At 39.2% G+C, this 23,718-nt stretch overlaps 1 protein-coding gene and 1 long non-coding RNA gene across 2 annotated transcripts; one reads left to right on the forward strand and one right to left on the reverse strand.

Annotated features, from left to right (window-relative positions):
• The first annotated feature begins 342 nt into the window (after positions 1 to 342).
• On the forward strand, positions 343 to 23,573 carry fbp2 (fructose-1,6-bisphosphatase 2). Its single transcript, XM_058636734.1, has 7 exons — positions 343 to 864; positions 1,927 to 2,089; positions 2,824 to 2,916; positions 4,848 to 4,988; positions 5,523 to 5,660; positions 20,736 to 20,855; positions 22,698 to 23,573. Exons 1-7 carry the CDS (start codon positions 692 to 694, stop codon positions 22,881 to 22,883), a joined length of 1,014 nt encoding a protein of 337 aa, XP_058492717.1. The 5' UTR covers positions 343 to 691; the 3' UTR covers positions 22,884 to 23,573.
• LOC131464312 (uncharacterized) lies at positions 6,872 to 17,029 on the reverse strand. Its single transcript, XR_009241157.1, has 5 exons — positions 16,515 to 17,029; positions 13,033 to 13,106; positions 8,084 to 12,577; positions 7,613 to 7,969; positions 6,872 to 7,519 (listed from the first exon to the last, which is right to left on the reverse strand). It is a non-coding gene; the product is annotated as an uncharacterized LOC131464312 (long non-coding RNA).
• Positions 23,574 to 23,718: the final 145 nt, after the last annotated feature.

A 23,718-nucleotide genomic window follows, 5' to 3' on the forward strand; every position in this document is an offset into this window, starting at 1 on the left:
GACCAGTGACATTTGAAGCCCATTTCAGTTGCTGTGTGAGTCTAGTGTGTCTGGACTCTGGATATGAAAGTATAAAAGCCACATCTCTGGACCCAGTGTACAGAATAAGGAGGTTGAACTGTTCTGTATCTGCTGCTCGGAACTGAAGTTTGAAGTTCATTAAAATTTAGTTTTTATAAAAAAACAAAAACATTACCAACTGGACATCTCAACTGAGGCCAACAGGATGATTCTTTTTAATCATGATCTTATTGTTCCCTGTGTGAACCGGGATATAATGCATAAAAAGCTGCTCTTCCTGTTGTTACAGAGACAATGTTCTCGGCTTCATGTCCAAACAATTGTGATTTAAAAAAAGCAAAGAACAGATTCCAAGAGCTCATGTTTCCCAAGTCTTATGTCTTTTTAAGTCTAAGTCTTTTTGACTTAAGTGATGAAAAAGCTGGTCATTGCTTATGTGTTGTGCAGGATTAGAGTGTCCCGGTATCTACAGATGATACCCAACACCCATCACACGCACCACACACACACACTCTCTCTCTTCCCCTCACCGCTGTAAGCACAAATAGATTCCCTGGCTCAGCTGCGTCGCTCTGCGTGTATAAAGGACTTGGCTAAGAGTGCGGCCGCTCACTTGCTGTCACTTGCAAAACAACAAGCTCCTCTACCAGGGAGACACAGAAGAACCAGCATGTCCGACCAGTCGGCCTTTGACACAAATGTATGGACCCTGACTCGGTTCGTCATAGAGACCGGGCGCCAGGCCAAGGGGGCGACCGGTGAGCTGACCCAACTCATCAACGCCATGCTGACGGCCATCAAAGCCATTTCCTCTGCTGTGCGCAAGGCAGGCCTGTCCCATCTGTGAGTGCTCACGTAGTGGACTTGATGTGTATGATACAACGGGAGAGATATGTAGGAATCTTTTTTTTTATAATATACCACGACGTATTCAAAGAGGTCAGAGGTCAGCAGCAGCACAGGGACTTTCGAGCAGCCAGAGTTTGTTTTTATGGAACAAGAATGATTCATCTACCCTGAGGTTGTGTACATATGTTTAGAAGTGGTCGGTCAGTACAGTAGACTGTACACTCAGACGCTGAAGAGGGGCAACAACGTTTACAGCAGAGCTGATATGAACTTATATTTGTGCTATAGACTTCAACCCCAGCAAGAGATATAACAAAAAAAGCCTGCAACATTTTTGATTAAAAATAGCACATTAGCCACTAGTGTACGGTCACCTGATTGTATGAATAATTGTTTATATTAGGACCACCATTTTGGACCACCATGATTTTGCAACAGCCCAGCATGGAGCTAATAAACATCTTTTGAGTTTTGACGATAAGTGAAGGCCACAAAAGTCCTACAGGAAAGGGAGGGAAAAGTGAGGGATATTTAGGTGAAACATGTGGCTAAATGTTACACACTGTACCTTTAACAGGAAGCCAGTTAAAAGTGTTGGTTTTCTCTGTGGACTTTTGTGTAAAGAGGAGAGTTAGCGGTTTACAAAGTCAGCACTATGCATCATTACCTGTACCACCACAACTGAACTATCCCTTCAGTTTGTGGCTACAATAACGTAGTTGGTTGTTAATTCAATGGCTGCAACAGTTAGCTTGTCAGTAGATGATCTTCTGTTCTGGGTTAGGTTGAGTTGTCTGGTTAGATGTAAAGTCTCCTGGTCCATATTTGACTCAGGCTCAGATGAATCTCTTCCTTATTCCTCGCTTATATTACAATATTAAAAGTCCCATATGAAGGAGAATTACTGTCACTAGACTCCGGATTAATGGATGAGTTCATCAAAGATCGACGTTGTTTGAGACTAAATGAAGGTCATTGTTATTCACAAGGCTGTCTGTCTATAGGCTACTGTATGTTGTAAGTGGTTGGGAGTGACTGGTTTGTCTGCGTGTGCAGACAGGGCCTGGCGGGCTCTGTGAACGTGACAGGGGACGATGTGAAGAAGCTGGACGTGCTGTCCAACGACCTGGTCATCAACATGCTGCAGGCCTCGTACAGCACCTGCTGCATGGTTTCTGAGGAGAACGAGGGACTCATCATCACTCCCAAGGACAAGAGGGTGAGACGAGAACACCAGTCGTCTGCTGAGGATGACGACAACAGTGCATGACGACTGAGTCTGCGTAGTTTTACCCTTTTTTTTTTTAAAGGCAGATGGTTTCTGGGTCGCTGTCAAGTTGTCGTCAGACTTAAAAACGTTAAAACTGTTACTTCTTGTGTCCACTTGGTGTCGCCATAGTGTGACTTTCTGTGGCTGTTGCAGGAACACAATCAGACTCTAAATGAATGAAGGAATCATTACACTAAGCAACTTGTGAGCATAGGTTTGGCATGGTATTATGCTATGACATGTTTCTAGGCTATGAGACATTTGATTAAATACAATTTTCATGACCATAAACTTCATAAATAGAGTTGCTTTTACTGGATGTATATTTAGAATATTTACTGTGCCTGCAGAGTCGACATAATCCTTTAACAAATGGATTCATTTGACCTTTAGAACAAAATAATGATAAACGAGTATCAGAAAACCTGTAAATGTTGTTCACTGGTAGTCAATACATGTGGGATAATGCTATATTTAATAATAAATCTGCCTCACTGTATTTAAAGACATCCTTTTTTAAATATCTCGAAAGTAGAAAGTTTTGATTTTGTGCTTTTTTTAATTTTTAACCAACTCTCGAAACACAAGACTCATCCCAGTCGCATTCACACGTCCCCACACAGACTGACTCTATTGAAAACAACAAAACTAGCTCCTTGGTTTGTTTTTATCTCTTGTCACAGGGGAAGTACGTGGTCTGCTTTGACCCTCTGGACGGCTCCAGTAACATCGACTGCTTGGCTTCTATCGGCACTATATTTGCCATTTACAAACGGGTGAGTTTGACCTCAGCAGAGACTCTCACACGTTCACAAGCTCCACAGAATATTCTTCTCATCTCCCTTTGGTATCAGAAAAAAATGATATTAAGGAGTGTTAGAAATAATCTTTTGTTGTTGTTGTGGTTTGGTATGTGAAGGAGCCAGTAATGAGTTCATTTAGTTTAGGGTTAGTTTAAATGATTAGCGCAGGATTACTTGTTGTGAACAGTTAACTATTGGCCTTAAGACTTTGATTAAATATTCTTGCAAGGAAAGGAGCATGGCTTTGTGAACCTTTGATGTTATTAAGACTTTAGTTCATATAGATAAAGGGTACAGTGGACACTTTGATATCTCTGACGGCTATGATAGATAGGGAGATATTTATATTTAAATTGCAATGAGGTCAAGAAACTCGCTCACCTCAGATAATGATCATATAAAACTATGTCACCATCGCACATAACATCTGTTGACATGTAGTCTCTCTCTGCTTTTAATACACGTTGTCTAACAAATTACGGCTGATTGTGAATATTTGCTTTATATTTTTAATCTGCTAAATTCATTTATTACATTTGAGGAAAGAACGTGACTTACAGTTGTGAAGCTAAAGCTCCAGTATGTAACTTGAGTCGCTCAGGTGTTGTTCAACAAACATTTAAGGAGGGTTTTGCGGTTGCATAGGGCCACGGTTCTCAAACTGTGGTGCTACACGAGTTTCCTCTGTACTTGGAGGAAAATCAGAAATACTGATCTACTGAATATATACCAGGGTATGTGATCAGAGTAGGGTGGAGTGCATAGAAAATGAAACGTATAACAAGAAAAAATCTTAGTCTTCACCATAACTTCACCATACGAGTGTGTGAAGTATATGTGAGGAAGAGGAGGATGAGAGAGCAAATGATCTTATTGGAAATAAATCTGCCTCACTGTATTTTAACGTCAGTGATAATGTTGTTACTTCAAGAGTTCAATATAACATATATACTGTATATATAGGAAGTTTGAGATCCACTGGACTAGGGTGAGCGTATACAATCACAGTGTTTGGTGTGTTTATAGAGTGAATATACAGCTGCAGTTACACTCAGCAGACACCAGAGAGCGATAATGTCCAGTTAATCCAGGTTCAATTTATTGAACTGCAGCCACAGATAAAACTAACCATTTTTAGATACACAGTATGTGTGGTTGGTGTAGAAACAGGAAGCGAAGCTACATGATTGATCAATTTTGATTGATTTATTACTCGTCGACCTAAATATATAAGCCACACAAATGTGCAGTTGCAGTTTCACTTTCCAATATTTCATTGCATTTTCCTTCATTAGAAGTTACAGATTGTTTATTTACCTATTTTTCAGTGTTGTAATGTAACAAAGTACAAATACTTTGTTACTGTACTGTATCTGTTCTTTACTTTATTTATATTTCTAGCAACTTTTACTCCACTTCATTTCCTCTAACTGTCTTTGTTACTCGTTACAACCAAATAAAACCAGAAGAATAGTTGGTAATGGTCTGTAATTACTTGGAGCTTTTTCTGCAACATGGGGTTAAGTGTCTTGCTCAAGGACACATATAGACTAGCAGAGGCAGGAATTGAACCCACAAACCTTCCAGTTGAAAGACAACTAGCCTTACTGTACATTTTATATTAGAAAATTACTTTTGATACTACATACAGTATACTTTTCACTTTTACTGAAGTAATATTATAAAACATGTCTTCATCTTCTACCTAAGTCATTTTCTGACTTAAAGTACTTTATACAAGACTGGTTATTTTACAGCTCAGCCATAAATGTAGACACACACGCACATTTTGTCTCTTGACACCAGTGTTGATTTTTCTGTTCTGTGTTTTATTTCTTCTCACCAGTGTTGATTTTTCTGTTCTGTGTTTTATTTCTTCTCCGTCCCCATCTGATGTCATTCAGACATCAGATGGGGAGCCTACAGAGAAAGACGCCCTGCAGCAGGGCAACAACATCGTCTGTGCCGGCTACGCCCTCTACGGCAGCGCCACCCTGGTGGCTCTCAGCACTGGAGCTGGCCTCAACTTCTTCATGCTGGACCCTGTGAGTTGTTAAGACTCTAAGAGTATATTCAAATGTCTCAATTTGTACATGGACATATCAACATCAATCTGTGAAGTGACTCTCGGACAGTCGCTGTTGTCTCCACCTTTGTGTCAATCATTGTCATTTATGGTTTCAATAACTGCTTCACTGAGAGAAAACATGTATCGCCCTGTCAAGCATTTCCCCATATATTACATCTGCAAACAAAGAAATCTTTTTCATTTGCATCAAATTAAACTCACCTTAAATAAATGATATTATGTAATACAAAGGTGTAAATGATAAAATAATCTAATGAGCCTGTTTTACATGTAACCTGCTGAGCAACATCCCTAGATATATATAAATATAAATTACCTAAAAGACCTAAAGAAACAAACAGCAATAAACAATAAAAACAAGTAAATAAACAATAAAAACAGGTAAAAAAAATAAAGGTCTCATACAGGGTCGAAAGCCAAAAAGCTGATTTCACATTCAAAAGTACAAACCGATAGTGACACATAAATGTTGTCTTTATTTTTCCGTTAGGGTATCGGTGAGTTCATCCTCACTGAGAGGAACGTGAAGATCAAGCAGAAGGGAAAGATCTACAGTCTGAATGAGGGCTACGCCAAATACTTCCACCCCTCCATCAACGAGTACCTGAAGCACAAGAAATACCCAGAGGTGAGAGGAACACGAATTAACTAAATACGAACACAAATGTCTGCAAGGTTTTTAGTTTAACATTTGCACCAAAGCTGTGACATTAATTTGTTGGAGTTTCACGTCTGTGGTTTCGGACACATGCGACTAAAAACACTACAGTAGAAACACACTTGAGTCTCTCAGAGATTCTCTTTCACTGACACTCAGTGACTCTTGTGCTCGGTCAGACAGGAGTTCACACACCAGTGGCCTCTCACACTCATGTGAGCCCTGACGAAGCCTCCGCTCCTGTTGACTGGGTTTGCATGAGGACTTCTGCAGCACTTACAAGCTGTTTAACGGCTAAATTGTCCATGTTCATTTACAAAGGTGCAAAAATACTGCAGATGGAAATTAGCCTTGTGCTATAATCTGACATATACATACAGTGGTGAAGAAATTTATAAGACCACCCCCCAAAAGCCACAGCTGCACTAAATTAACAGCATTTTCTATGTTTCTGTAATGGTTAATACATCAGTGTTTAGAAGCTCTTTCACCAAAATGACATTTTGTAATGCTAAAATATAATTAGGGTTCGAGCACAAGTGCGAAGAACCATACTGAAACCGTAGGAGTTATTATTCCTATACCTGAGGCTGAGACAGAAATAGTAGCACTGCATGTGTGGCTGCTCACATTGCTACTGCTGTTAATGTTACTGCAACACTGTTCAAATAACTAGTTGTATTTATTTGTAACTCTACAAAGTGCTTTCCATAGTAGAAAAATAAAACCTTTAAGTCTAAAATGGTAAATTAAAAGATAAAATGAAAAGCCAGATGAAAAAAATAGTAAAAAATACATCTGTAGTTAAAAGAAGGCATTTTAAAGCAAAGTAGTCTAATGTTCAGTGGCATATTTTTATGCATTAGCCATATTTAGTGTTAGTGGCTAGAAGTAAGGAAGTTGTGAGATGGGGGGAAAGTAGCAGCATCACCATCCACTGTAGCATTCCCTGCCTAAGAGTCCAATTTATTATATTCCCTTTAAAACCTTGTACAAATCCATATAGGGTTTGAGTTTTCTGGTTAAGATCAACCGAACACTTGGAGCAGTGTCAAAAGGTGCCAAGTCTACAGTAACAGATCAGTGCAATTTGTTTTAAAAGAATTCCACATCTTTATGTTCAAAGCACTAACTTGTCAAAATAACACTCATCACAGAAAAAATACAAATCAACCATAAAGTTAAGAACAAAAGTTTTACTTTATATAAAGAAGGCAATAAATACAAGTTTTCAATGTCTAACATTACAGGCTGAAAGTAGTAGTGTCAGTACACCATCACCATCTACAAGTGATGTGATTTACACTACAAACCTGACCATTCCAATCCTTTGTTAAGACACATGCATATCATGACAAGCCGAGTCACAAAATCAGATGGATCCTTGTCTGATTTTGGAAACTGCACAGCCATGGTATGCCACTCAGTCAGGATCTGTGGCCAGATTTCCTCACACACAGAGAAGAAGGGGAAGGACGAAATGCCTTACCATGTTACGAGTCGACTCAATTTACCTTGTTCTCTGTTGTGTGAAGAAGACCCAGCTCATGAAATCTTGACTGATTTAAAGATTTAGCAATTAAATAACTCAAACATCAATGCTGTTGGGCTTGCGATCTTTTACAGACTGAAACAGGCTGAAAGCAGCAGTGTCTGTATTTTAGTGTGGTGATGCATCACATGTACAGTGTTTTGTCATGTGTGGTTGTGGGTCATTGGGGACAGGGAGGTTAAAGTCCGTTTAAAAAAAATCTCAGTGACCATGTCCTGTTGGGCAGAGTGACGTAGCAGCCATTGAGGCATGTGCACAGTTTGGCAAGGTCCAACATCTAACAAGAAAAATAAAATAAATAAGAGTCAGCACACTTTAGTATTAAGTAAATATGGATTACACATATTCAGTACCATCTGAAAGAATGTACCTGACGACATCCCGTGGAAAAGGTTGGTTCATCTTGGGCGAAGTCCTCGTCGTAGAAGGGTCGATTCATCTTGGGCGAAGTCCTCGTCGTAGAAGGGTCGATTCATCTTGGGCGAAGTCCTCGTCGTAGAAGGGTCGATTCATCTTGGGCGAAGTCCTCGTCGTAGAAGGGTCGATTCATCTTGGGCGAAGTCCTTGTCGTAGAAGGGTTGGTTCATCTTGGGCGAAGTCCTTGTCGTAGAAGGGTTGGTTCATCTTGGGCTAGGTCATCACCGCAGCCATCCAGGACGGGACTTCTCCAGGTTGTGGTGTCCAACATGGAGTCCTTTGATCCAGGAATGTGCTGCAGCCTTCATCTCTTCAAAACAAGGAAGAATTTGATCAGTCACAAGAAAAAGTAAAAAAAAAGAAAAAAAAAAAAAAAAAAAAAAAGAAAAGAAGTAAACAAATGACAAATCTTCAAGTAGCTCACCTGGGCAAGTGTGACAGGTCCTCACCCCCATCGGTGAGGAGCTCACCGATGGATGCCCTCCCTAACCTTTACCTGCCTTTCCTGTCCTACACTGTCAGTTACAAACAATCTTTGCCAGCCATTTGGGATGATGCTAACCCCAATGTCTTGGTTGGCTGCATGAAACACAGTAAATCTCCCAGTTGCCCAGACAAACGTTCCTTCTGATTCTGTAGCCTCGCCACAAAAAGGTCCTCTGCTGAAACCCTCATTTTGCTAAGCATGAAATCAATTCCACTTTCCTGTCCTCAGATCTCATTTTCTCTCCCTGCAGCTTTTCAACGGCCATTGCTGTTGTAACATCTGCAAGAAGCAGCAGTTTCACAATTCAGAGCTTCTCGTGTGTTCAACAAGACGTGGCACCAGAGTATTGACAAAGCAGACACCTGAAAATGCTTGACCCCAATTTAAACAAATGCTTCACCATCTACAAGTGATGTGATGTGATTTACACTACAAACCTGACCATTCCAATCCTTTGTTTCGGAGGAAGATACATGCATATCATGACAGGCCGAGTCACAAAATCAGATGGATCCTTGTCTGATTTTGGAAACTGCACAGCCATGGTATGCCTCTCCAGTCAGGATCCGTGGCCAGATTTCCTCACACACAGAGAAGAAGGGGAAAGACGAAATGCCTTACCATGTTACGAGTCGACTCAATTTACCTTGTTCTCTGTTGTGTGAAGAAGACCCAGCTCATAAAATCTTGACTGATTTAAAAATTGAGCAATTAAATAACTCAAACATCGATGCTGTTGGGTCATGCAGAGAACTTACGATCTTTTGCATGGTTTCCCAAACATTTAGAGGTCAGATTACTGACCCCAAGAATGTCAAACTCAATGATTTTTTTGTCCTAAACTGATGAACCATTTGGGTAAATTAGATCAAGCATTTAAAAGGTGTTTACATTGTTAGTAGTCTAATGACACTTCTTACCTAACACATGAAGACGCAGTGAATCAGGATACGGCTACCTTTAGCAGATGCAACAGCAGCAGTGGGTGGTGGAAGGCTGCAGGGAGAGAAAAATTGATATGGGGACAAGTTGGAGGAATCATTTAATGCATAGCTCAACAAGAGTTAAAGCGGAGAGAAACTTTAGGGCAAGTCTACAAAAATCAGGAGGAACTTCGCCAACACATCTAAGAGATAGCAGTTTCTCATGCAACCAACCAAGACATTGGGATTAAGCATCTTCCTAATGACTCTACAAGCTGCCTAAATTGTGAAATTTGAAAGAATGTCATGGGTAATAACGGACTACAGACACTTGTTCGCTGAAATAGCTAGTGTATTGTGAGGTGTTAACCCTATGCTCTAAAAATCCCACTTTATCCTATCATTTCAACCAGCTGCCAGCTTCGCAAATAAGAGACAAAAGACCACTTGTGTTTACACGTTTACATGATCACTGTTAACCACAAAGCTCCAGACACCAAGTCAATCCAAGAAACAAATCAAATAACGAAAAATACATTAAAAAGCTGCAGCTGCTCACTCCTACTACAAGAGGGTACTTGCACAACAGTCTTTAACATGAAGCCAAATTCTGTCTGAATTCTGTCTGAATTCAGCCCACAGAATAAAAGTTTTATTTCAAGTCGTCGTATCAAAAGATAAAAAGTTAGAACATTTGGCGCAACTTTCACTTAAATAATCCGAGTTGTCTCTCTGCCAGGTTTGTGTCCTTCTAAAGAAAAGAAACGCGCTCTAATCCTGCAACCTACAATCTAATTTTTGAAAGAAACTATGCAGGATAGCCCTGTATCCCTAAGGCGAGTAACGCATAGTTTTGCAGGGGAAGATAAAAATCCCCTGCTGGGAGGCCTCCCAACATGACGCGCAAAAAGACTATGAACACAAAAAGGTTCAACTCCTTTAGAGGGAAATAAACTTGGCAGAGTGAGACAAGTCAGCATTAATTAGGGTTCAAGCAACAAGGTTGCAAGAACCCTCTTGAAACTGGAAGGATTATATTGAATTAGATTTCAGTTAGCGGCTACAAAGGCTGATGGCAGTGTGTAAAGTTTAAGACTTAAATAGATATCAAAAGTGTGCCAACAAATGCCAGATTTAAAGTATATCATAACATTATCCATGGGCTGAATAACACCTACAATCTAATATGACTAGACTTGCATATAAATCAAAAGTTTAGCTTCATAATCAAAAAATCAGGAACCAGTTATCTTATCAAAGCCATTACCAGTTGAGAATAAAGGAAGACCTGGTCTAGCTCATCATAATCAATTACTACATTTTTACAGCACTTTGAAAGAACTTTAGACAAGCTACAGTAAACTTTGATGCATTTACTACATGATTCATCAGCTTCCACGTTTGTCAACAGTCCAAGTTGCAACTATGATAACTGAGATTCAAGACCAAAATTCAATTTTTAAATTAAAGCCATTTCAAAATAAGGCACCAGAATGTCCTGCAGAAATCAGACGCCTCAAGACTAATCAACTTTAAAATCATTTAAGTTGAGACTAAAAAAGTGACTAAATCCGACACGGAACAGAAAGACGGATACAAGACGGACAGACAGACAGCAAGAGAGACAGAGAAACACAGAAAGACAAAGGACAGACAGGCGGGATAAGACACAGACCAGACAGGCGGAAACCAGACACACAAGACAGAGACCCGACAGACAGACCAGCGTGAGAGAGACAGACCAGTGAGAGAGAGAGACAGTGACACATGCCATGACGGCAGTCTTGGCATGTGTCACTGTGTAAATAAAGGCCTTTGCACTCAGTAACAAAAATTAGTAGTAAAAAAAAAAAATTAGATTACTGTAATGCCATTGTGTCAGGCATTGTAAATGTTTAGACGCAAATTAACTTTATATTTATTTAGTGGACACGATTTACCCACAAAGATCATGTGGCAAAGGCCTTCAAAACTTACCTGAAAGGTAAACATTTTCCTGTTTTTGAAAGCATTTGGATTTGCTTGTCCTCTAACACACACACACACACAGACAGACAGACAGACAAAAATTGCACTTAACATTTGAAATTTTACACTAAAACGCAATCTAATTAAGATGGACATGCAGGGATGTCGGTGCTCCTCTTGACTGATGCTAGAAGAAAAGTACAGGTTAGTTCACTTACTGTGCATGGACACGGAAGGCACCCATGTTTGTCTATGTAAAATGACTATACGCGCAAGGCCAGACGTACAATGACACAAGTAGGTCATGAAGGCGCGGGCACAGTTAGCGATCAGGGCCTACTTGCATTAAGGGACGTATGGCAATATAAAGGCAATGGCATGGCTGCCATCCAAAGCCAGGTACTGTGTTTGTAGATCACCAGGATCTACTTTAACGTTCTAGGGCTAACAGTAGATTAATGGCCACGATGGAAAAGAGAGAGAGAGAAAAGAAAAAAAAAGGCACAGCGGCCAAGAAGTCTAAGCCTTGTGACAGAGCGTACAAGGCACAACATTAATTTTATTCCTACCATCTAGATTTAAAAAGGTACACCAACATCCATTTAAACCTCATTTAAGATCTGGTCCTCCAACATCACTATTTTAGTGCTAAAGAAAACAGTTCAAATTGAGATTTTTTTCCCTTTTAGAAGTTAGGAAAGGCAAGAGAGCCAGGACAGATCGACACGGCGGCCGGAGGAGCGATGGCCCGCGGCCTGCGTATCAGTTGGAAAGAAAAAGTGGTTAAGGGCACAGAGACAAGGCAAGAAAACGCCTCCATTGAGAGGCGTGTTTTTACCTTTGCATGTAAGTTAGTTAGCTGTGGGCAGCTAGACTAGCAAGTCAGTTGCCGACACCTAAGTACCTTCACTTTCAAAAATACACAACACACAAGTTTTCTTTTGTTTATTCCCCTACTCTGCAAACCCTACCACACAAGGAGGCCAAGACAGTAGCCCCCAGAGAAGACATAAAAAAAATATGGACTCACCCTTTGTAGACGGACCTAAAAAGGAAATGTTAGTGCATTATAACTTATCAAGCATCTAAGCCCTTCAAGACACCATATCTACTTTAATGTGAACTGCTGAACATAATCATATTATCAGACCATCTTAACTATTCAATCCAGGCATCTCTGTCACACACAACCCATTCTTTCAGAGAGAGAATTTCAAACACTCCATCAGTCACCTCATTCTTTCAAATCACTCGCTCAGCAGTTCCACAAAAATATAATTAACGAGGACCAGATTTACATCTTACAAATTCAGACCACCCAATAAAGTGGACAGGAACATATAAAACCAACCTGTGGCAAATGCTCCACGTACAACCCTCAGCTATTTGACAGATGGAAAGCAGGAGAATAAAAAGAACGTGGCCATGATGGACAATGCAGAGAGATATAGGCACAGCGGCCAAGAAAGAGTGGGGACACAGCGGCCACCCAGAATTAAAGCATGACACCTACTATTTGACAATCTTCATGAAGATCAATCTGGGGGGGAAAAAAACAAACAAAAAATGTTTGAGTCCAGTCTCCAGCCTTGACAATGTTCAAGTTCATACCGTTACAGGTGTAAAATAACTCAATAAGGTGTTCTACAATGTGTTTGTATGAGGTACAGACATGGTTCACGCAGCCTGAGATATAAAGACTCACTTTCAGGGAAAACATTGCTGCCAGCACAAATTCTATTCTAACAGTGAAACACAGAAATTAACATTATCACAAGTGATGTAGAATAAAGTTGATTAAGATTTAAGGAATGCCTTTTAAGTTCAAGTATAGAAATGTCAGTACCTCATACAGCCACACTCTTTAAAAACACAAACAACTTATATTATATATGTGTGATTAAATTAATAATATATTGCCATCAGTTAAATACATTATGAAAATTAGCTATAACATTTTCAATGTAGTAAATTATCTCTAAAGGTGTCACTCACCTTTTTTTGACAGCCTCAGGCTTTTGTATATGGCGGGTCCGACCTGGTCTCCGTGAGCAGGAAGCAGGTTGTTCCTTTAAAAGAAAAAGTTTGTATTTGAATGACGAGATTAAAAGTTAAGAATTATAAAAAACATGTATAACCCTGAATCGGATTTTAAACATTTAACAAACAAATAAGTCTTTCCAGTGAAAAACTCAATAGTAATGACCATGAGTGAGTTAACGGTTGATCAGACTGAACTGTTCTGATCAACTGTCAAGATACCGTTGGCCACGTTCTTTTTCGACTTCCCCATGAAAAGCAATTAGCTACGCGGGCATGTTTATTGAGCTTTGCTGCTATATACGCTCAGACTTTAACAAACGGGCTTCGTTGTTAAGCACATTGTAAGCTGTGAGAGTTTAGAGAAGTTCCGCAAACTGTGAATTGGTTAGCCTGGATAGCACTCGGCTTACGCTGGGTAGCTAACCTCAACAATACCTCGCAAAACAAGGATGGCTAACAAAAAGGAGAAAGACAAGGAGGCACAATACGTAACCTCGGAGCAAGTTCGTTAAAAAACGCAAATGCACGTATGGACAATCTGCTCAAAGAACTAAACGAAGTAAGAATCATCTTACAATTTACCCAAAAGAAGTTGACGAGCTTAAAACATCTAGGGCTCAAACGTTAATACATAAACCGGCTGAATCCATGCTTATCATTGATGCTAAAGCAGATAAAATCAGAAGAGAAAGTGACAGCGCTCCTCAAGGATAAATTACATCTGGACCCCAACACCATGGGTATAGAGAAGGTGCAACACATCGGCAAAGTGAATAAAAGTCCAGAGGGGAAACCTCGCCCTCGGTCACTTCTGGTGAAATTCCTTAGAATCAAAGACAGAGACATTGTCATGCATAATGCAAAAAACCTCAAGGGAACCGACTATTTCATAAATGAGGATTATCCAGAATCAGTGTGTCAGAAGAGGAGGGAGTTGATCCCCAAACTTAAAGAAGCAAGACAACGGGGCAATATTGCCTACTTGAGGTACGATAAACTCATCACTTATAAAAAGCTACAAACTGGTATAAGAGGTTTTAAGATTGTACATTTAAATATATGCAGCTTACGGAACAAAGTACATGAAATTGAGGAGTTATTGCATTCTAATGGTATTGGTATTTGTGCATTATCTGAAACCCACTAGCGACTGAAACACTAAGTATTGAGGGCTACAGCCTACACGGAAAGGACAGATCAAAATATGGAGGTGGTGTGGCTATTTATGCCCAAAACAATATCTCAGTGAAATTAAGATCTGATTTGATGAATAATGAGCTAGAAGTAATATGGCTTCAAGCTAATGCTCCATATTCAAAACCTTTCCTTATGGGGTGCTGCTATAGACATTGGCATTATGCTTGATCGTATCCGTTGGTGATCTAAACATTGATTGGTTCAATGAAAAATGCCCCCTTAAAAGAAAACTTGCTACTATTACCAATGTATGCAACCTGAAACAAATGGTGGCAGAGCCCACTAGACTGAGTACTAATTATATGGGCAGTAACACATTAACGCGTATCGATCATATTTATGCTTCAGAGCCCAATGTCTTCACAAAAGCTGTGTCCATATCTACAGGATGTAGTGATCATAACATTGTGGCCATTGCCAAGAATGTAAGTGTTCCCAAAGCACGTCCCAAAATTATCCATAAAAGGTGCTATAAAAACTTTTCAGAAGTATACTGTATATTAATGATATTCAGAAATTAAACTGAGTGATGTTTTATGCGAGAATGATCCTGACATCGCACTGGAACTGTTTTTATACACTATCCAGCCTGCTTTTAATAAACATGCACCAATTAGGAAGTGGACTAGCAGGTCTCAAAGAGCTCCATGGCTTGACAATGAATTAAAGGAGCTTATGAAAGAAAGGGACCAAGCTAAAAAGGTCGCTCAAAGAAAAGTGGCTGTGGTAATGATAAACTAAAATATTGCAAACTAAGAAATCCTGCAACTAAACTTAATTTTAAGAACAGTACTATGCACTACAACTACAGAAAAACAAAAACAATGACAAAAAGGCTATGGGGTGAGTTGAACAATATTATGGGAAGAAATAAATACTCACAGCCTACTTTCCTTGATTGTGATGGCATTTTCATTACTAAGCCCATGAATATAGCAAATAACATGAATACATTTTTTGGGCACAAAGTGGAAAAGTTGAGGAATACAGTTTTAAAAGAAACGGATCAGTGCTCAATGATCTGCTAATTCGAGCAAAAGCGATAGAACAGGTGACAGAAGCTAAATGACTTCACATTGACAGCAAACTGTCTTGGTCCACACAGGTAGAGGCCACAGTGAAGAAGATGGGTAAGGCCTTGGCTGTGGTTCAAAGATGCAGAAATTATATTACACCAGACCTAACAAAATTAATTATAAATAGTTTAATTCTTTCACAATTGAACTACTGCCAGTTGATTTGGGCTCAACAACTTATGCAGAACAAAGTAGCACCATTAGCTCTGCACTGCCCATACAGAACTAGTGTGGAAATGATGCATGCCCAACTCAACTGGTTAAAGGTGGAAGACGGAGTAAAAGCTGCTCTGCTTACTGCAACATGGAAAATATTACAGCAGCATCCCAAATTTATATATGAGCAATTTAAACAAAATCTAGAGTCACATGGATATACAACAAGACAGGCAACTGCAGTTCGATTTCTCATACCAAGTTCCAAAAGCAATTTTTATCAACAAACTGTGACCTTTAGAGCAATGAAAGAATGGAATACATTGTCAGTAAAGTTAATTAACACAAAACAAGCTTTGGCATTTAAGAAACAAATAAAGATGCTTCTGGGAGGGTCATACTTGAGCTACAAAATAACATAATACATGTTAAAACTATGTCAATGTTAGCTTCTATGCTTGTGTAGAATGTATTTATGTTGAATGATGATTGGCTGTTTGTAATTATGGAATTTTGTGAATACTGTGATGCAACTATGTTCAGATATGAAACAAAATGAATTGAAGAAGTACTTTGTTTGAACAAAGATATTTACAGTATATAATGTATTGTCTGAAACATGTCTGTAATTTAAATTGATCTTAAATGTTTTGTTTTTAAAAGAAGGACCCCAGGAAGATTAGCTGGCCCATGGGTACAGCTAATGGGGATCCTAATAAATAAACATAGCACAGCAGCCATTTTAACTTGTTGTTGGTAAGGCTAATTTTGAGCAAATAATTAAGCTAAGATTAAGCCAAAATTCAGCTATATAATTATTATGTGATATAAATTAAGTATATAAATATAAAATGAAGCACAGCTCAAGCAAAAGCTGAAATTATGGAAATAACTAAGACAGAATTAAACAAAGGCAGAATTGAGCGGACAATGAGCAGTGCTAAATTTGAGCATATAATTCAGCAACAGAGTCACCATTAAGATAACTTGACAAAAGTTAGTCACCATTCTGGACGGGCCACCAATCTGGACCAGGTCGAACACGCCACCCTGGAGCGCCATGCTGCGTTTTTATACAGGAGCTGATGCACGCGACCATCTTTTCGGCGTCTGACGTCACGCAGCGGTAGTTTTCTTTTTTTCCTCTTCTTTTTTTAAAGTTCCCTCGTTGTTTTTTGAGGTTTTAGGGCAGCATTGGTGCATTACCGTCACAAGTTCCCTCCTCCCGGAACAGTTTCAGTGTTTTTTCGCGTTTTTTTTTCGTTCCACGGCTCGTGCAGCTTCTCTTCAAAGTAACATCACGGAGCTGTTGGCTGGATGAAGATTAAATAAGAAGAGGAGGAGGAAGCAATCAGCGGCCATCAGCTGATTGAAAAACACCTGCGTGAAGTCGAGCAGGTGTGTTCAATCGCCGCTTTAAGCTTCTTCTTCTTCTTTTCTAAAGTTTCATGGCGGTTGGCAAACAACGATTTGGCGCATTAGCGCCACCATCTGGTATGGAGTGTGAATCGAAATGTTGATCTAACTGAACTATTACTTAAAAGTAAACAAATAAAAAAAATAATTATATATATATATATATATATACAGATATACATATTACAAAACACAAAAAACCCTATATATGCACACGCACAACCAACCAACACATCCTATATCCTCCCAATCAACTTTTAATCATTACTTCTCTCTCCCTTTGGAATTTCTGACATTGTTTTATAACATGATGAATGGATTACTCCTGCCCACAGTGATCACATGTCTTGTTCAATTGTGTATGGCCAAATCTGATCCTCTATATTATATATTTTCCTCTTTCCTGCTTCTTTCCGTGTGCCTAGCCGCTCCCACTTTTCTTTGGATACTGTAAAACCATGTAACTTTCCTCTCCTCCTCCCATTGTTTTTGCCATCTCTCCTTTAGTTTTTGTTTCATGATGCTGTTCATTTCTGTTTTGCTTAATTTTATTGCTAAATCTATATTATTATGTCCTGTTGCTGCTTTTGCCACCTTGTCTGCTATTTCGTTCCCTTTAACCCCAATGTGTGCTGGTATCCATAAACATATCACTGTGAGTCCCATCATCCTAATTCTATACAATGTTTGTTGTATTTCTATCATAATTTTCTTGTCTGCTGAGATCAGGAACTGATAATACGTCCATTCATCCGTCTTCTACCACTTTTATCCTCCACACGAGGGTCACAGGGGTCGCCAGTGCCAATCCCAGCTGACATAGGGTGAAAGGCGGGGTACACACTGGACAGGTCACCAGTCCATCACAGCTGATAATAAGTTTTTTCAATGGGAATTTAAAATATATATAATATATAGTACTGCAGAGAACAGCTTAATTAATGGAGCAAATGCATTACATTTAAAGACTTTTGAGTTTTGGGTGCATCTATTGATAAGCAGGATGGAACAGACAGGCTGTCCTGACCATGTGAAATGATGATCTGGACAGACAGGATGAAGACAGTCAGCTCAGTCAGCTGAGCTGCAGGATGGTGACACACACACTCGCTGCAGGAAATACGCTGTTGTTTTTTTAGGAAACCTCTGTCGTCCACACATGCACACTCAGCACTTCACAAAAACCAGCCAAGTGTGTGTTTGACCTCCAGAATCCTGTCTGTCTCAGTGATGAGATTACTACCGTAATGAATAAATGACGTAATATTATCATTATTTGACTCCAGAACAACCAAAAAGGACATATGTACACATACAGTACAAGCATCACTAAGAATAATATCATAATGTAATATAACAAATAATCTGTTCATCTTAACTTGACAAACTTCACAAAAACATAAACACATTAAAAACATAATTAAAACATGAATCATGAGAAATGTTATTACACAAAGTACAAGTGGGAAAATATGAATGAATCTAATTGTTTATTTATGTTTTTGCAAAGTCAGTGTCAAACCTTTAGTGGATTCTTTTGTGTGTCCACTTAAGTCAAGAGATGCTGCAGAACTTTCCGCATCTTGCACACATAAAGACGGCTGCTTTTGACAGGAATATTGTGCCGCAGTTTATCTCTTTATAAAACATGTCTACATGTCAGTCAAACAAGCAGTTGTCATCATGACCCAGCACAATACATCATGTAGGATTGTCATGTCATGTAAAAGTAACCACAGAGTGACTCACTGTCACACTGTCATGGGGTTATGAAATATAAGGGCTGAGCTGGAATAAAAATGCTGTAAAAACCCAAAGAGGAAGTTTAAAGACAGTTTACTGGTATCCTCCTTTTTTATATATATATATGTATAGTTCAGCATTATTCCCCGCCGGTCTTCTTTAAAACAAAGCAGGTGCTCATTTCGTGCCGTCACTGGTTCCAGTGGTGACTTCAAGTTTCAACTCTGAGGAAATTTTCTTTAGCAGTCATTTTTTATCAAGTATGAGTTCCTGGAAACACCCGTGTCTATAAACCTGTTTCTGAGTCGCAACAGTCATGTAGTGTAAGATCTTTTAATGTTTACTGTATGTGTTAGAGGTGTTGTCAAAATATGTAAAATATAGAGTATTACAGACACATGTTTAACATAGAAGCAACAGTGTGTGTGTGTGTGTGTGTGTGTGTGTGTGTACCTGGTATTCCTCATGTTGTGAGGACCTAAATCTGCTTTCACAGTCACAGTATGGGGGACTTGTCTTCCTTATGGGGACAAAAATCAAGTCCCCATAATGTGAATGACTACATTTTAAGGTGAAGGCGTGTTTTTAAAGTATAGGCTAAGGTCAGGGTTAGGCTGTGGTTATTATGGTTAAGGTCAGAGTAAGTCTCCAGGAAGGGAATGTAAGTCAATGCAATGGCCTCTAAAGTCATGGAAACGAATGTGTGTGTGTGTGTGAGAGAGAACACATTGTCAAACCTATCCTTGTGAGGACATGGTGACTAGTAATCACAACCATATTTTTTGGGGGGGACAAAAAGGACATAAATGATAAGATTTCTTGTATTAACACAGACTTTTTTTTAGAACCAATAATCATCATGGAGACTGTCCAAATGAATGCAAGTCAGTGCAGTGTCCTCATAAGAATAGCTGTCTTTTTGTTATACAGGAGGGTCTGCTTTCAGGACACACACACACACACACACACACACACACACACGCACACGCACTCACACCCCTCCCTGTGTCCCTGTGATGAATGAGGTATGACTCAGCAAGCACATGACTCTTTATCACGTTTTTCTGTCTGAACACGATGAACACGTGTCTCACTTCAATGTAGATCCTCTCACATTCTCCGTGTCTTTTCCATGGAGTGACATAAACGACACATAAGATAAGATAAAATGTTCATAAATACTTTTCATACTTTGAACCAACTCGTCATCGTCAATCTATTTACAGCCTGTTATTGTAGGTGTGTGTGTATATATACGTATATATACTGTATGTCCCAGCAGCTGTTGATGGACTTTGACCTGTTTGTTGTTTGCTGTTCAGCAAATCTGCTGGAGCTGCAACTCTGATTTGAGTCTCCGGCCTGGTCTGCATTAATATTAGCCTATAAATACGTACCATATCACCCACTATGAACTGTATGTTTCTAAAATAAAAAGAAATAGAAATAAATACTGAAACAAATCGTCTATATATGCAAACTATATTTCCTCCATAACAAAACTTAATCCTATGTAACATTTTTCAGGTTTTTCTGGCAAGAATATTTTTATTTTTTCTTCTAGAAGAATATTAACTGAACTGTATTCCTTACTAGTATTCAGTATATCTCTTTAGGACCTTTTTTTCGCCTTGGGTCACCAAATCATAAAAGAAAAGTTCTTTCAGAGAGGGTGACAGGGGAAAAGCCAAAAGGCTGCAAAAAAGAGCTAAAGGTGAAGATTAACGAGAGTAAAGTAGCCTTGAAACTGGAACAGCAGCATCTATCAGTCTAAAAGAATGAGCAAAACAAATATCACTGCCTATGATCTGTGCATGATGTGAAAAAACAGTATACAGTCTGCATGTGCAATAGAGTATATGTGCAGTTTTGTTTGGCACCTGATTCTGTGGAAAAAAACCCAAAAAGAACCCTCAAATTTAAATTTAACACCAGACAACAAAACCTGTGCCCAAATAAAATATAGTCTATATCTGGAGAACAATGTGAAATGTTTCATGAACCATCCCCACCACAGGATACAACTGATAAAACCACTGATGAAATCATTGTTTTCCTCTGCTGCAGGATGGAAGTGCTCCCTATGGATCCCGCTATGTGGGGTCAATGGTCTCAGATGTTCACCGCACCATCGCCTATGGAGGGATCTTCATGTACCCCGCCAACGAGAAGAGCCCAAAGGGAAAGGTAACGGCCACACTGAAGCACCACCACTGTAACGTTGTTAGATGAACACCAACACCAACGTTTAAAAGCTCTTTCAATCAGCTTTGACCATAAATATCTGACCCCACAGTCCACAGTGTGTGACTGTGAACTTACACAGCTCTCCATAGATGAAGGGGTTTCTGACTGTGACACACAGTACAGTGAGTTTAGCAGCTGTGTAACCTGAGGTGAGAGTTGTTTTTCTCGTCTGGTGATAAAGCTCAGACACTGTCGAGGCTGGAAACAAAAGATAAACCACAACCTTTGACCCTTTTCCCTCCCGACAGCTGAGCATGTGGTCTACTGGTCTCCTACAGGTGTTTCATCACTAATATGTTATCAACTTATAAAGCAAAAGACTATTTTAATAAGAGCTTGTGGTGAACAGGAGTGGATGAACTGCTTTATTGGTGGTTATACTGTATATTATATGACATCACAGTGTTTGCTCAAGGTCTTCATCTGCTACCACTTTATCGTCCACATGAGGGTCACTGGGGGGCACTGATGCTAATCCCAGCTGACATAGGGGTCACTCTGGACAGGTCACCAGTCCATCACAGGGCCACACTCTCACACCTATGGTCAATTTAGTGTGCAATTTACTTAATTGTATGTATATATATATGTATATATATATATACATATATACATATATATACATATATATGTATATATGTATATATGTATATATGTATATATACATATATATGTATATATATATATATATAAAAAAAAAGGGATGTGTAATTAGCACCGGCTGCACACCGAACTATCTTAGATTATCTGGAAAAACAATTTGTACACATGTTATCAAGAAAACCCCAAAGTACTTTCACTTTTCAGACAAATGTGGCAGCCCATGGTTTTTAAAAAAATGTCAGTCTGGGAAATGAAACTGTGAAATGACCTGAGAGAATATTTCGGTAAACGGCACGAGTCACATTCTTCATCAGAGACAGTACATCTGTGAAACATTACTGACTTCCTTGTCTTTATTTGTGTTCACATCCTGAAGCTGAAGCACAAGAATGTGACTGAGAAACTGGTATTTAATGTTATTTGACCATCTACAGTGTGCCAAAGCGTGTTGTTGTCAAGTTAAAGTGATAGTTCAGGTTTTAAAAGTATGGCGACACATGGCCAACAGGAACCAAATGATAATCCATGCTTGCTTGAAGGTCTAGGGCATGGGCTCTCAGACTCAACGACTATGTGGGGAAATTAGCTTAAAATCATATCACAATATTCCATCACGATAGGGCAATAACCATAGTCATGATGATATTTCACAGAATTGTGTTTGTCATGAATGAAAAAATGCACATTTATGATGCAAATTGAAATAAAAAGTGAAATAACATATGGACAACTGTAATACAAACACTAAACATGCTCATATATATATATATCATTTTACCCTAAATACATTTAAAGGTACAACAAAAATTGCTCACTGTTCATGACAATAGCTAACAATCATATTTAGTATTTATATTTTGACGCAGAGGAAGTTGTGGGCCATTTCTCATTATAACTTGATATTTAAGGACAGGCCGCATAAAATCGAGTGGAGGGGCCACATATGGTCCGCAGGCCGCAAGTTTAACACCTCTGGTCTTGGATATCTTACTTTATCTCACCATTAAACAGACGTTTATCAGTCTTTGATTCTCTGTGGGTTTTAGAATCCAGCCCTGATTTTAGTTTGGTTAGTGGATGTTACTTATATCAGTATATTCCTTTTTCATTCATTCTTATTATTAAGTACATTTATGTCACAGTTTGAGCTTTAAAAAACAAAAACTCTCGTCCCCGTAGCTGAGGCTTCTGTACGAGTGCAACCCCGTCGCCTTCCTCATCGAGCAGGCGGGAGGCCTCGCCACCACCGGCACCCAGAGGATACTGGACGTCCAGCCTGAAGCGCTGCACCAACGGGTGCCCTTCGTGGTCGGCTCCCCTGATGACGTCAACGAGTACCTGTCGATTGTCAAGAAGTTTGCTTAAGGCTGAGGAAAGCTTTGATGAAGTCGTCCAATCTTAATCATTGTATATATACGGTATATTAGAATGCAAATAATTCAGGAGGATCAGTAATAAAGTTATAGTGACTATTCTAACAGCCATGGTTGTTCAAATCTTTAACCTGACGCTATTATTGACCCTGGTTGTTTTGAGCAATATGTGTATTTGTTAATCTGACCTTCAGATGTTGTGTCACCTTCATTTTCTCAGCTGATGTCAACAGCTCAGGTCCCAGCCCGAAATCCTATCCTGACCTGACGTGGCGTTTGTTACAAGACTGAGAAACTTTGTTTTTGTCTCTGTAGAAACATCAGTAGAAACAGGTGATACTTTGAATTACACCAAATGTAAACGATAGCCTGGCGTTGGATCATACGGATGAGGGGAGTCATTAGAGCCGCATTGTTGGATCAAAAAATTTGGGAGATATTGTAGTATGATGAAGTGGAATTGCGTCTTAAGTGTGGGCCAGTGTAGCAATAACAGAAATATTATCTTCATATTATCAAACAATTGCATGTATTTACTTAAACCCTGGTCGTGTAGCCATTTTTGATTGTTTGACAATTAATCGTGCAGCCCTAGTAGTTATGTTTACTTTTATATGAAAATGTTTGTGAGTGAGCGTGAGGATTTTCCACTTGTCGTCCAAATAAAAAGAATAAAAACATCCAGGTTCTGTCAACACTATCTTTTTTCAGCTGACCTTTAATCCCTCTCTCTCTCTCTCTCTCTCTCTGTGCATCCCTCAGTCTTTTGTTTTGTTTGTTTTTGGGTCACCAGAGTGTAAGCCTGAGCTGCACTGAACTGAGCTGAA

The sequence above is a fragment of the Solea solea genome, chromosome 8 (genome assembly GCF_958295425.1).
Source record: "Solea solea chromosome 8, fSolSol10.1, whole genome shotgun sequence".
Lineage (NCBI taxonomy): Eukaryota > Metazoa > Chordata > Actinopteri > Pleuronectiformes > Soleidae > Solea > Solea solea.